Source organism: Lathyrus oleraceus, chromosome 4 (assembly GCF_024323335.1).
Source record: "Lathyrus oleraceus cultivar Zhongwan6 chromosome 4, CAAS_Psat_ZW6_1.0, whole genome shotgun sequence".
Classification (NCBI taxonomy): Eukaryota; Viridiplantae; Streptophyta; class Magnoliopsida; order Fabales; family Fabaceae; genus Lathyrus; species Lathyrus oleraceus.
In genome coordinates, this window is record NC_066582.1 from 40,522,738 (window position 1) to 40,537,337 (window position 14,600).

The 14,600-nt window shown below is 39.6% G+C and overlaps 1 protein-coding gene across 6 annotated transcripts in view; it reads left to right on the top strand.

Annotated features, from left to right (window-relative positions):
- The window catches only part of LOC127138720 (uncharacterized), a 48,227-nt gene that overhangs the window by 5,791 nt on the left and 27,836 nt on the right, over positions 1–14,600 (top strand). For 5 of the 6 annotated variants that reach the window (XR_007808841.1, XM_051065216.1, XM_051065219.1 and 2 more), the window contains exon 5: positions 6,963–7,133. The exons of the other annotated variant lie outside the window; for it this stretch is intronic. Coding sequence is in view for 4 of the 5 variants with exons in the window: in XM_051065216.1 (XP_050921173.1) it covers positions 6,963–7,133 (171 nt within the window). In the remaining variant the exon portion in view is untranslated. The remainder of the gene's footprint in view (positions 1–6,962; positions 7,134–14,600) is intronic. 6 annotated transcript variants of the gene reach the window in all.

The following is a 14,600-nucleotide window of genomic DNA, read 5'->3' on the forward strand; positions in this document are numbered from 1 at the left end:
AGAATAGTCCCACATCGACTATATCATGTAATTAGTTGTAATCTCTCTATATATAATAAAGTCTCTGTAGTGCTTTTAAAACACACGGTTTAACCTAAATGTCTCTTAGTCTCTCCTAATTCAATGTGGTATCTAGAGCCTACTAAGAGACAACTCTTCGCCGTGCTTTACCCGGTTGACCCACTGTCTTCCGGTGATAATTTTTTTTTCAAACCGTGTCATCACTCCGGTTTGCCTCTAACTTCTTCGGTTTGTCTCTAACTTCTCAAAATTCTCAGGTAAAACCACCTTGCCGTCCGATCCGGCCGTTTTTCCCAGCCGCCCCACTCGGCTCTCTCCATCGCTCACAGATCTGGTCTCCACAACCCCGATTTTGTTTCTTTAAGCCACAGGAGATGTTGATTCCATCTCGTTTACTAAAGTTCCACTTATCCCATGTGAAAAACTAACCGGATCAGTCAACTACAACATATGGGCTCGTGCTGTCGATATGTGGTTTCATGGTCAGGGATATGAAGATCACCTAACCACAAAATTGGTTGATGTTGTCGCCGTAAAACTCGCTAAATGGAAGAAAACAGATGCCTCTCTCTGTACTGTGTTATGGTTTTCCATCGCACCTAACCTCCAAGTGCAGTATCAAGCCTTTTCCACTTGCGATGAGGTTTGGGAAAAGGCTAAGAAAGTCTTCTCCAACGACGTTCATTGTCTATACAGCGTCATCCTCAAATTCGACACACTGAAGTTGCAAAATATGAATATGCAAGCCTATCTGAGTAAGCTTGATGCCTTGAAAGCGAGTTACGAACTCTCATGCCTTATGCAAAAGATGCAACAGTTCATTCCTAACAACAGAGTAAATTTTTCATGGTCATGGCACTTAAGGGACTATAACCAGAACTCGAGTCTGTTCGTAATCAGATTTTATCAGGTACTATTGTTCCTAACTACGATGCAGTTAGTGAACAACTGTTGCACTTGGCTACACCTCATGCATTTGGTCCGGTTTCGCCTCCATCTATTGTTGCTCCGACACCAGGTGACACTGCTGCCCTTGCATCTCTTGGCAACAATCAAAATCGCATTCGAGGAGGGTCATCCAACTCCAAACCTCGTCCCAAGTGTGACCATTGTAACCGGTTTGGACATACTATCGACCGTTGCTGGAAGTTACATGGCAGACCTGCTGGAAGTTACATGGCAGACCTCCACGCCAGGTAAATGCAGCTCAAATTGATAATCCAGATACTATGCAAACTTTACCTTCTCTTCAGAGCCCTACGCCAAGCTACGAGGATTTCCTCAAGTGGTGTCAGAATAATCAAACCTCTGGTTCCACGGTTTCGGTTGCACACACTGGTAATTCATTTGTTTGCTTCTCTCAATCATCTTCTATTGGTCCTTGGATCCTCGATTCTGGTGCGTCTGATCATGTTACCGGTAATAAAGGTCTTTTCTCTTTCCTCTCTACCTCTGGTTTCTTACCGAGTATAATTTCCGTAAATGGTTTTCAAACCCGATCCTAAGGGATTGGTACTGTTCAAATTTTACCATCTCTCTCTGTGACTTCTGTCCTATATGTACCTAATTGCCCATTTAATTTACTGTCAGTCAGTCGTTTAACTCGTTCTCTAAATTGTTCTATCACCTTTACTAATAGTAATGTTACTCTGCAGGATTGGAGTTCGGGACAGACGATTGACGTCGGATGTGAGTCTCAAGGCCTCTACTACTTTTCTATCTCATCTACCACATGCTCCACCACAGATTCTCCACTCATTATACATGCGCAGTTAGGTCATCCAGGTCTTCCCAAGCTACAAAAATTGGTGCCTAGTCTATCTAAATTGTCCACTTTACATTGTGAGTCTTGTCAGTTAGGGAAACATACTCGTAGTCACTTTCCTGATCGAGTCAATAAACGGGCTGCGTCCCCTTTTGCTTTAGTTCACTTTGATGTTTGGGGTCCCTCGCGTACCGTGTCGACTTTTGAGTCTAGATATTTTGTAACTTTTATTGATGATTTTTCACGTTGCACATGGCTATTTTTATGAAGAACATATCTGAATTATTTTCTATTTTGAACAATTTTATCAAGAAATAAGAACCCAATTTGGCTTGTTTATTCGTACCTTAAGAAGTGACAATGCACGTGAATATTTATCCCAACAGTTTCAAACTTTTATGTCATCCAATGGTATTCTGCACCAAACATCTTGCCCTCATACACCCCAACAAAACGGGGTAGCCGAACGCAAAAATCGGCATCTTGTAGAAATCACTCGGACCCTACTTATCCATGGTAATGTTCCTCTCCGTTTTTAGGGGGATGCGGTGCTCACGGCATGTTACCTCATAAATCGCATGCCCTCATCTGTCCTTAATAATAAAATCCCTCATTCAATCCTGTTTGCAAATTCTCCTCTCCACCCAATTCCTCCTCGAGTATTCGGGTCAACGTGTTTTGTACACAATCTCTCCCCTGGTCTTGATAAACTAGCAGCTCGATCACTAAAGTGTGTCTTTCTTGGTTATCATCGTTCCCAAAAGGGTTATCGTTGTTATTCTCATACTCTACAACGATACCTCATATCGGTCGATGTTACCTTCTTCGAGTCTGTTCCATATTTCGGGTCCAACCCAGTATCTCCGGAACCTCTTCAAGAAAGTACTCCCACACCTTTTGTGGCAGTTATTAATGTCCCGCCTACCATTATCCCCCACCAGTCTATGGCTCCTGACCCCCTACTTCTCGACCACTTCAAACATATCAGCATCGTAGCCCAACGTCTGTCGTCCCCGTCCCTGAGGTCATACCTGTCCCTGAGGTCATTGTAGACTCTCCTCCGACGCCTCTGTCATCACCGGATCCGATCCTGCAACCCGAGTCCGATCTTCCGATTGTCCTTCGAAAAGGTATACGTCAAACACGAAATCCGTCTCCACATTATATTGATTTATGTTATCATCGTCTTTCCCCTTTGCAGTATACTTGTTTGTCTTCTTTGTCTTCTGTTTCTATTCCTAAAACTCCAGGTGAAGCATTATCTCACCCTGAGTGGAGGCAAGCAATGATTGATGAAATGTGTGCTCTTCAAAGCAGTGGTATCTGGGAACTAGTTCCTCTACCCCCCTGGGAAATCTTTAGTAGGTTGTCGTTGGCTTTATACAATGAAGGTTGGTCCAGATGGTAAGATTGATCGATTTAAAGCTCGTTTGGTAGTCAAAGGATACACTCAGATTTTTGGATTGAATTATAGTGATACCTTCTCGCCTGTAGCTAAGATGGCATCTGTTAGACTTCTTCTAGCCATTGCAGCCATTCGGCATTGGCCTCTTCATCAACTTGACATCAAAAATGCTTTTTTACATGGTGATCTTGAAGAGGAAGTATATATGGAGCAACCACCTGGATTTGTTGCTCGGGGGGAGTCATTGAATATGGTGTGTAGGTTACACAGGTCTCTTTATGGTCTTAAGCAATCTCCGAGAGCTTGGTTCGGCAGATTCAGCGCTGTAGTACAACAGTTTGGTATGGTCCGTAGTGAAGCTGACCATTCTGTTTTTTATCGTCACTCAGACCAAGGGTGTATTTATCTTATTGTGTACGTAGATGATATTGTCATAACTGGTAGTGATCAGCAGGGTATACTCCAGTTAAAACAACATCTCTCGAATCAATTTCAGACAAAAGACCTTGGTAAACTCCGCTATTTCTTGGGTATTGAGGTAGCCCAATCTAAAGATGGTTTGGTGATTTCTCAGCGGAAATATGCTATGGATATTTTGGAAGAAACAGGTTTGTTGAATGCCAAACCAGCTGATACTCCTCTGGATCCAAGTGTCAAACTACTACCCAATCAGGGGGAACCTCTATCTGACTCAGGAAGGTATAGGAGATTGGTTGGAAAGTTGAATTATCTCACAGTCACACGTCCAGACATTTCTTTTGCGGTTAGTGTGGTAAGTCAGTTCTTAAATTCCCCTTGTCAGGAACACATGGATGTTGTTATCCGGATTCTGAGATACATTAAATGTGCTCCAGGAAAAGGTTTAGTGTATGAAGATAAAGGACATACTCAGATAATTGGATACTCAGATGCTGATTGGGCAGGGTCACCCATTGATAGACGATCCACCTCTGGGTATTGTGTACTTGTTGGAGGAAACCTTATATCCTGGAAAAGTAAGAAACAAAACGTAGTTGCAAGATCAAGCGCCGAGGCAGAGTATAGGGCCATGGCAATGGCAACATGTGAACTTATTTGGTTAAAGCAGTTGCTCAAGGAACTTCAAATTGAAAAAGCAAGACCAATGACACTTATTTGTGATAATCAAGCTGCATTGCACATTGCTTCAAATCCAGTCTTCCATTAGAGGACCAAACATATTGAGATAGACTGTCACTTTGTTAGAGAGAAGATCGAATCAGGTGACATCCTCACAAGCTTTGTCAATTCTAGTGATCAATTGGCAGACGTGTTTACAAAATCTCTGAGAAGTCCCCGAACTAATTATATATGTAACAAGTTTGGTGCATTTGACTTATATGCTCAAGCTTGAGGGGGAGTGTTGATATTTGTAAATACATAGTGTTAGAATATTGGTATATAGAATAGTCCCACATCGACTATATCATGTAATTAGTTGTAATCTCTCTATATATAATAAAGTCTCCGTAGTGCTTTTAAAACACATGGTTTAACCTAAATGTCTCTTAGTCTCTCTACAGATTACTTAATTCATATTGATATTTGAGGTCCGTCGAATGTTCCAAATTATCAGGTGCTCGTTGGTTTGTAATTTATTGATGATTGCATTCGGATTACTTGGGTCTACTTATTAAAACAAAAATCTGAAGTTTGTTTTGTGTTTTTTCACTTCTTTTTTATGGTTAAAAATCAATTTGGTGTGATTATTAAGAGAATTAGGTCCGATAGTGCCAAAGATTACTTTAACCACGGTCTTAATTCTTCCTGTAAAAAAGAAGGTGTTATTCACGAGTCTTTTTCTGTTAAAATCCTAACAAAATGGGATTGCTGAAAGAAAGAATGGGCACTTGTTAGACCAAACACGTGCTATGATATTCCAAAATAAAGTCCCTAAGAAATATTGGGGCGAGGTTGTCTTAACTGCATCGTATCTCATTAATCGTTTATCCTCTATTGTCCTTGCCTCCAAAACTCCTATTGAAGTTATCCTCATTCTATACCGATGTGTCTACTTCAAGTAATCTGATCCCTAGAATATTTGGATGTACGTCGTTTGTCCATATCCATAGTGATGGTAGAGAGAAACTTGATCCTAAAGCGTTAAAATATGTCTTTATAGGATACTCTTCTATCCAAAAGGGTTACAAATGTTATCATCCACCATTTCATAGATACTTTGTCTCTCGAGATGTCACCTTTCATGAACAAGAAAGTTACTTCCTTCAAACTCATATTCAGGGGGAGAATATAAGTAAGAAAGATGAGTCTTCTTTACTTCCTGACCTTACTTTCGAGCCGGAAGTTGAGACTGAAACTAGTGGTGACAATGTTGAGACTGAACTTGATTATGGAAAAAATAGAAATGTTGAAACTGATGTAAGATTTGGAAAGAATTTAGTATATACAAGAAAGAAGAATATTCCTGAATCTACTCATATCCAAGAATTCAATCTGACATTACATGAGGTTATTTCTCTCGACCTTTCAAACACTAGTGATTCAACTTTTGAATTTTCTCATGAATAAAATCTAACTCAGTACTATACCACACTACAAGGATTTATATCTTCCAATTACCCTTAGAAAAGATACCAAAAAATGCACTAAAAAGTCAATTTATCCTATATCCAACTATCTAAGTTTTGAACATTATTCCTCACAAGTCTAAACACTCTAACAATACCTAACTCTTTATCTGAGGCACTGTCTGACAGGAAATAGAAACATGCCATGGACTTGGAGATAGAGACACTGAATAATAACAATACTTGGGAATTGGTTTTTCTGTCAAATGGAAAGAAACTTGTAGGTGTAGATGGGTATACAGTGTAAAATACAAGGCCGATGAATCTATTGAGAGGTACAAGGCATGAAAGGTACAAGGCAAGATTGGTTGCCAAAGGATTCACCCAAACTTATGGAGTAGATTACTCAGAGACATTTGTTCCAGCTGCTAAAATGAATACTGTAAGGGTGGTATTATCTTTAGCAACTAATTACAATTGGAATTTACATCAATTTGATGTTAACCTTCATGGAGAACTTGATGACAAGATCTATATAGATGTATCCCCCAGATGTGAACTTACTACCACTAACATTATGTGCAAATTAAAAAAGGTTTATATGGGCTAAAGCAATCACTACGGACATGATTTGGAAGATTCACCAAAGTTATGATAGGTTTGGACTTTAAACAAAGTCAAGCTATTTATCAAACATTCTGAGACAGGGGGAGTAACAGTTTAATTAGTGTATGTGGATGACATTATAGTAACAGGTGATGATGAAAAGGAGCAACAATTATTAGGCGAAAACTTAGCCAAGGAGTTTGAGATTAACTCCTTAGGAAAATTGAAGTACTTTATGGGAATTGAATTGCCCACTCTAAGAAAGGAATCTTCATATCTCAACAAAAATACATTATTGATCTTGTACAAGAGACAGGTAAGATCATGTTACCGGTAATAATTTTTTTTTCTCTTCCCTCTCTACATCTGATGCGTCTGATCATGTTACCGGTAATAAAAATCTTTTCTCTTCCCTCTTTACATCTGGTTTCTTACCTACTATAACTTCTGTCAATGGTTCTCAAATCCGATCCGAAGGGATTGGTACTGTTCAAGTTTTACCTAATCTCTCTGTTACTTTTATCCTCTATGTACCTAATTGTCCATTTAATTTACTTTCAGTCAGTCGTTTAACTCGTTCTCTAGTGTCACCTTAACTAACAATAATATTACCCTGCAGGATCGAAGTTCGGGACGGATGATTGACGTCGGATGTGAGTCTCAAGGTCTTTATTATCTCTCAGTGTCATCTCAGACATGCTCAGCCAAAGATTCTCCATTCACTATCCATGTTCAGTTAGGTCATCCCAGTCTTTCCAAACTATATAAGTTGGTGTCAAATTTATCGAAGGTATCTAATTTACATTGTGATTCGTGTCAGTTAGGAAAACACACCCGTGGTGAGTTTTTCAATCGAGTTAATAAACGAGTTTCGTCCCCTTTTGCAGTTCACACCGATGTTTGGGGTCCCTCGCGTACTGTCTCTCTACTCTCGAGTCTAGGTATTTTGTCATCTTTTTTGATGATTTTTCACCTTGCACGTGGTTATTCTGAATGAAGAATAGATCTGAATTATTTTTTATTTTTGAACAATTCTACAAGAAATAAGAACTTAATTCGGTGTGTCTATTCATACCTTGAGAAGTGACAATGCCCGTGAATATTTATCCCAACAATTTCAAAATTTTATGTCACGCAATGGTATTCTCCATCAAACATCTTGTCTTCACATACCTCAACAAAACGGGGTAGCCGAACAAAACGGGGTAGTCGAACGCAAAAATCAGCATCTCGTAGAAATCACTGGGACCCTACTTCTCTATGGTAATGTTTTACTTGGGAAGATGTTGTGCTAATGGCATGTTACCTTATAAATCGTATGTCCTTATCTGTCCTTAACAATCAAATCTCTCATTCAATCCTTTTTTCCAACTCCCCACTTCATCCAATTCTTTCCTGAGTATTTGGGTCCACATGTTTTGTACACAATCTCTCTCCTGGTCGTTCGATCACTAAAGTGTGTCTTTCTTGATTATCATCGATCCGAAAAAGGTTATCGTTGTTATTCATATACTCTACAACGGTACCTCGTATCGGCCGATGTTACCTTCTTTGAGTTTGTTCCATATTTCGAGTCCAGTCACGTAACTCCAGAACCCATCTAAGGAAATACTTCCACACCTTTTTCGGCAGTTATTAATGTCCCGTCTATCATTATCACCCATCAGTATAGGGCTCCTGACCCCCCATTTCTCGACCACTTCAAACATATCAGCGTCGTCATCCAACGCTTGTCGTCCCTGTCCCTGAGGTCATACCTGTCCCTGAGGTCATTGCAGATTCTCCTCCGACGCCTCCTGCAATCTGAGTCTGATCTTCCGATTATCCTTCAAAAATATATATGTCAAACACGAAATCCTTCTCCACATTTTATTGATTTATGTTATCACCGTCTTTCCCATTTGCAGTATACTTGTTTGTCTTCTTTGTCTTCTGTTTCTATTCCCAGAATTTCAGGTGAAGCATTAGCTCACCCTGAATGGAGGCAAGCAATGATTGATGAAATGTGTGCTCTTCAAAGCAGTGGTACCTAGGAACTGGTTCCTCTATCCCATGGGAAATCTTTAGTAGGTTGTCGTTGATTTTATACAGTGAAGGTTGGTCCAGGTGGTAATATTGATCGATTTAAAGTTCGCTTGGTAGTCAAATGATACATTCAGATTTTTGGATTGGATCATAGTGATATCTTCTCACCTGTAGCCAAGATCGTATCTGTTAGACTTCTTCTAGCCATTGCAACCATTCGACATTGGCCTCTTCATCAACTTGACATCAAAAATGTTTTTTTACATGGTGATTTTGAAGAAGAAGTATATATGGAGCAGCCACCTGAGTTTGTTGCTCAAGGGGAGTCATCGAATATGGCGTGTAGGTTACACAGGCCTCTTTATGGTCTTAGGCAATCTCCGAGAGCTTGGTTCGACAGATTCAACACTGTAGTATAATAGTTTGGTATGGTCCGTAGTGAAGCTGACCATTCTGTTTTTTATCGTCATTTAGTTAAAGGGTGTATTTATCTTATTATGTATGTAGATGATATTGTCATAAATGATAGTGATCAGCAGAGTATACTCCAGTTAAAACAACATCTCTCGAATCAATTTCAGAAAAAGATCTTGGTAAACTTCGTTATTTCTTGGGTATTGAGGTAGTCCAATCTAAAGATGGTTTGGTGATTTTCTCAGCGAAAATATGCTATGGATGTTTTGAAAGAAACAAGTTTGTTGAATGCTAAATCAGCTGATACTCCTATGGATCCAAGTGTCAAACTACTATCCAATCAGGGAGAGCCTCTATCTGACTCAGGAAGGTATAAGAGATTGGTTGAAAAGTTGAATTATCTCACAGTCACTCGTCCAAATATTTCTTTTGCAGTTAGTGTGGTAAGTCAGTTCTTAAATTCTCCTTGTCAGGAACACATGAATACTGTTATCCGGATTCTGAGATACATCAAATATGCTGATTGGACAGAGTCATCCATTGATAGACGATCCACCTCTGGGTATTGTGTATTTGTTGGAGGAAATCATATATCCTGGAAAAGTAAGAAACAAACCGTAGTTGCAAGATGAAGTGCCGAGGCAGAGTATATGGTCATGGTAATGGCACCATGCGAACTTATTTGGTTAAAACAGTTGCTCAAGGAACTCCAAATTGAAGAAGCAAGATTATAAACTCATGTTCAGACCATATATTGTTCGATGTGGGACTCTTAACACACCCCCTCACGCCCAGGACTGATAGCGGAAACCATAGTAGGTGGCCCACCGGATCTTAGACGAGGCTCTAATACCATGTTAAGAATGTGTACCCTACAAAACCGGTTGATAGAGTGAGGATTGCCCCCATTTATAAACTCATGTTCAGACCATATATTGTTCGATGTGGGACTCTTAACAGTGATAATCAAGCTGCATTGCACATTGCTTCAAATCCAGTCTTCCATGAGAGGACCAAACATATTGAGATAGACTGTCACTTTGTCAGAGAGAAAATCGAGTCAGGTGACATCGTCACAAACTTTGACAACTCTAATGATCAATTGGCAGACGTGTTTATAAAATCCCTACGAAGTCCCAGAACTAATTACGTAACAAGTTTGGTGCATTTGACTTATATGCTCAAGCTTGAGGGGGAGTGTTGATATTTGTAAATATAATATGAAGAATATTTGTATATCGAATAGTCCCACATCGGCTATATCATGTAAGTAGTTATAATCTCTCTCTATATAATAAAGTCTCTGTAGTGCTTTTCATAACACACGGTTTATTCAAATGTCTCTTAGTCTCTTGTATTTCAACAGTCTTATATAAAGAAATTAGTGCTTGTAATTTTAACATACTTGAATATATTATTCAGTTTCAAACAGTTAGACATTGAGCCTCTAAAGAGTTTATATAGAGAGTGACATCCCTCACCTTACAAGTCGGTTTTGTAAGGATGAGTTAGGGCAAACTCTAATATGGAAACTATAGAAATATATTGTATATTTCATTGTGATAGGAACTATTACATTGTACGGTATAAATAGGATACAACAAACTGTACTAACTTGTTAATAAACAGAGAAATAACTCCGTATAATTGCTGCTACCTAAATAAGGAAATAATAATAATAGAGAATAAATCTATTTACACCACTGTTTTGTAACAGCTTAACAAATCATAATCAAATGATTATGATTTGATATGTGTTAATCTTTAACACTCCCCCTCAATCTGGGTGGTAGATGTCTATCATACCCAGATTGGATTTGATATTTTCATAAGTATTCCTTGGAAGAGCCTTGGTTAAGATATCTGCAGTTTGCTTGCATGATGGGACATGATCAATATTTATAATCTTCTGATCAATTTTTTCTTTAATGAAGTGCCGGTCAATTTCCACATGTTTTGTTCTATCATGTTGGACTGGGTTCTTTGCAATGCTTATAGCAGCTTTGTTATCACATAGTAACCTCACAGAATGGTTCACATGAATTTTGATTTCATCTAGCATGCTCTTAAGCCACATTCCTTCACAAATACCTAGGGCCATAGCTCTAAATTCTGCTTCTGCACTACTCCTCGCCACTACAGATTGTTTCTTGCTTCTCCAAGTTACTAGGTTCCCCCACACAAATGAACAATAGCCTGTAGTCGATTTTCTGTCTGTGGAGCATCCTGCCCAATCTGAATCTGTATAAACTTCAATGTCCCTGTTTGAATTCCTCTTGAAGTGGAGGCCTCGGCCTGGTGTGCCTTTGAGATATTGGAGGATTCTATTCGCCATTTTCATGTTAGACTCAGTTGGATTTGACATGTAGCGACTAGCCAAGCTTACAGCGAACCCAATGTCGGGCCTAGTGTGAGATGGGTAGATTAGTTTCCCAACTAAACTTTGATATCTATCTTTGTCGGCTGGTGGACTTTCATCTTCTCTTCCTTTTATTTGTTCTATTGGTGTATTAGCTGCCTTGCACCCAAGCATTCCAGTTTCTTGAAGTAAGTCAAGGGTGTATTTCCTTTGTGATACATAGATACCATCCTTTGTTCGAGCAACTTCCATCCCTAAAAAATACTTCAGTTGTCCCAAGTCCTTAACTTCAAATTCCTTTGCCAAGAGTCCCTTTAAATGATCAATTTGATCATAATCATTTCCTGTAATAACGATATCATCAACATAAACAATAAACAAAGCTACCTTTCCTTCCATGGAGTGTTTAACAAACATAGTGTGATCTGATTGGCATTGGTTGAACCCGTCTTTCTTTACAACTCGAGTCAATCTATCAAACCACGCCCTTGGAGACTGCTTGAGGCCATAAAGGGATTTTCGGAGCCTGCACACCATATTTGCGGTGCTGGATGATTCAAGTCCAGGAGGAATCTGCATATAAACTTCCTCTTCTAGGTCACCATTTAAGAAGGCATTCTTGATATCTAGTTGATGGAGTGGCCAATCAAAATTTGCAGCCAAAGAGAGAATAACTCTAACTGAGTTCAGTTTGGCCACCGGTGCAAAAGTCTCTTCATAGTCTACTCCATATGATTGAGTAAATCCCTTTGCTACAAGTCGAGCTTTGTACCGATTTACACTCCCATCTGCATTATACTTCATGGAGAATATCCATTTGCATCCTACCGGCTTCTTCCCTGATGGTAGGCTTGTGATCTCCCAAGTGCCATTCTTAATTAAGGCCTGAACCTCTTCAGTTACGGCTGCTGCCCATTCAGAATTTTGGAGTGCCTCATGGATGTTGCTTGGAATATGTGTATTGTCAAGGGCTGTTACAAACGTCTTGTAACTCTGGGACAATTTTCCATAAGATACAAATCTTTCAATGGGATGTTTAGTACACGATCTTACATTTTTTCTCAAGGCAATAGGAATATTAATGTCGTCAACATTCACAGAGTTAGGAGCAGTATTACCTGAGGGAACGTCATTTTCTAGAGTCTTGGAGGTTTCTTGGTTCTGCCTTGGAGCTGTGCAGGACTCTATTCCCTTCTTGCTCTTCCTGGAGTACACTCTCACGTAGTTTTCTGGTGCAGTTTCTGTTGTAGGGGCTGTAGTTTCTACTGCAATTTCCTCTACATTTTCTAACGTAGTTTCTTCTGGTCCATGTGTAGGTTCTGCAGTTTCTGTTGCATTTTCATTTGGTTCAGGTGTAGGTTTTGATGCCTCTGCAGTGAGTTTGGGTTCAGTTAGCTCAAGTTCCAAAAGTTGGGATTCTACCACTTCAATTGGATAGATCTTCTCCCCCTGAATGCCAACTTTGGGATAATATGGTTGATTCTCAAAAAAAGTTACATCCATGGTGTGGTAGAATTTTTTGTTTTGAGGTGAATAACATTTGTATCCCTTTTGGTGAGGAGAGTAGCCGAGGAATATGCATTTAATGGATTTCGGGTCAAGTTTACTGCGTTGGGGATCAAGATTATGGACAAAGGTTGTGCATCCAAATATTTTCAAAGGAATAGATGTAAGGATGCGATTGGTTGGGTATAAGGTTTGGAGAGTGGAGTAAGGCGTATGAAAGTTAAGGATTCGGGAAGGCATTCTGTTTATTAGATAGGTTGCAGAGAGGACAGCTTCTCCCCAAAAATGGTTAGGGACATTTGTAGCTAGCATGAGAGATCGGGTTACTTCTAGGAGGTGTCTATTCTTTCTCTCGGCAACCCCGTTCTGCTGAGGTGTATCCACACATGAGGTTTGGTGTATTATTCCATGTTGCGTAAAGTATGAGCTTAGTGCAGAATTATAGTACTCACGACCGTTATCACTCCTAAGCACTCTAATCTTGCTTTGAAATTGTGTTTGCACCATGGTATGGAAACATTCAAATATTCTACCAACTTCCGATTTGTCTTTCATAAGGTAGACCCAAGTGATCCGTGTGTGGTCATCAATAAAGGTGACAAACCATCTTGATCCAGTTACATTTCTGACTCGCGATGGTCCCCATACATCACTATGAATAACATAAAAAGGTTGGGAAGGTTTATAGGGTTGAGGTGGGTGGGGGTTGCGTGTATGTTTGGACAATTGACAAATTTCACATTGAAACAACTTCTGATTTTTATTGAATACTTTAGGAAGCATTTTTTTCAAGTACATAAAATTTGGGTGGCCTAGTCTATAGTGCCACAGCATTGCAGAATTTTCACTACATGCAGAAACTACAGCGCAAGAGGTTGCCTCGGATTCTGGTTTAGATGCTTCAGCCTGAAGGATATAGAGTCCAGCACATTCTTTAGCATTGCCAATCGTCCTCCCCGACTCCAAAATCTGAAATTCACACAGGTTAGGAAAGAATTTAGTGATACACTTCAAATCCTTTGTAAGTTTACTGATGGACAGCAAGTTACAATCAAGTTTAGGCACATACAGTACTGAACTAAGAGTAATATTTTGTGAAATAATGACTGAACCTTTACCCATGACCTTAGAAAGGGTACCATCAGCAATTCGAACAGTCGAATTATTTTGACATGGAGAATAGCTATCAAAGACAGTCAAATCTCCAGTCATGTGATCAGATGCTCCTGAGTCAATAATCCATGAATTTTGTTTTCCCATGCTAGTGTTTAGAGCATGAAAAAGATTACCTTTTTGTGCCACAGTAGCTGTACCAATTGTTTGTTGAAGCATTTTTTGTAAGGCTTCCATTTGCTCCTTGTTGAATGGTGATGAGTGAGAATTTACCTCAGCTGTGTTCCCCCTGCTGTCCCGGTTTTTAGTCCATTTTAGCTCTGATGGCTTTCCATGAATGATCCAGCATGTCTCCTTGGTATGACCCGGTTTCTTGCAGTGGTCACACCAAGGCCGAGTTTTCTTTTGGAAAGAACGCTGATCTCCCCTTGCTGCCATTGCAGATCCTTCTATAGATGGGACTGCACTGGATTTTCCAAGCATCACTTTTCTCCTGCTCTCCTCTCTTCGTATTTCCGAGAATGCTTCTCGAATTTTTGGAAGAGGTTTGGTTCCAAGGATTCTCCCACGAACTTCATCAAGTTCTGTGTTTAAACCTAATAGAAATTTGTAGACTCTATCTTTCTCCACCAATTCTTTGTACTTCTTTTTGTCCTCCGTGCAACTCCATTCAACTTCATCATATACATCCAGTTGCTGCCAGTGACGATTGAGAGTATTAAAATACTCTGTGACTGAGCGGTCATCTTGACGCAAATCATGGAGTATGCTCTTGATTTCAAAAATTGCAGATGTATTGTCGACATTAGAGTAGGTTTCCTTTACGGCATTCCACATCTC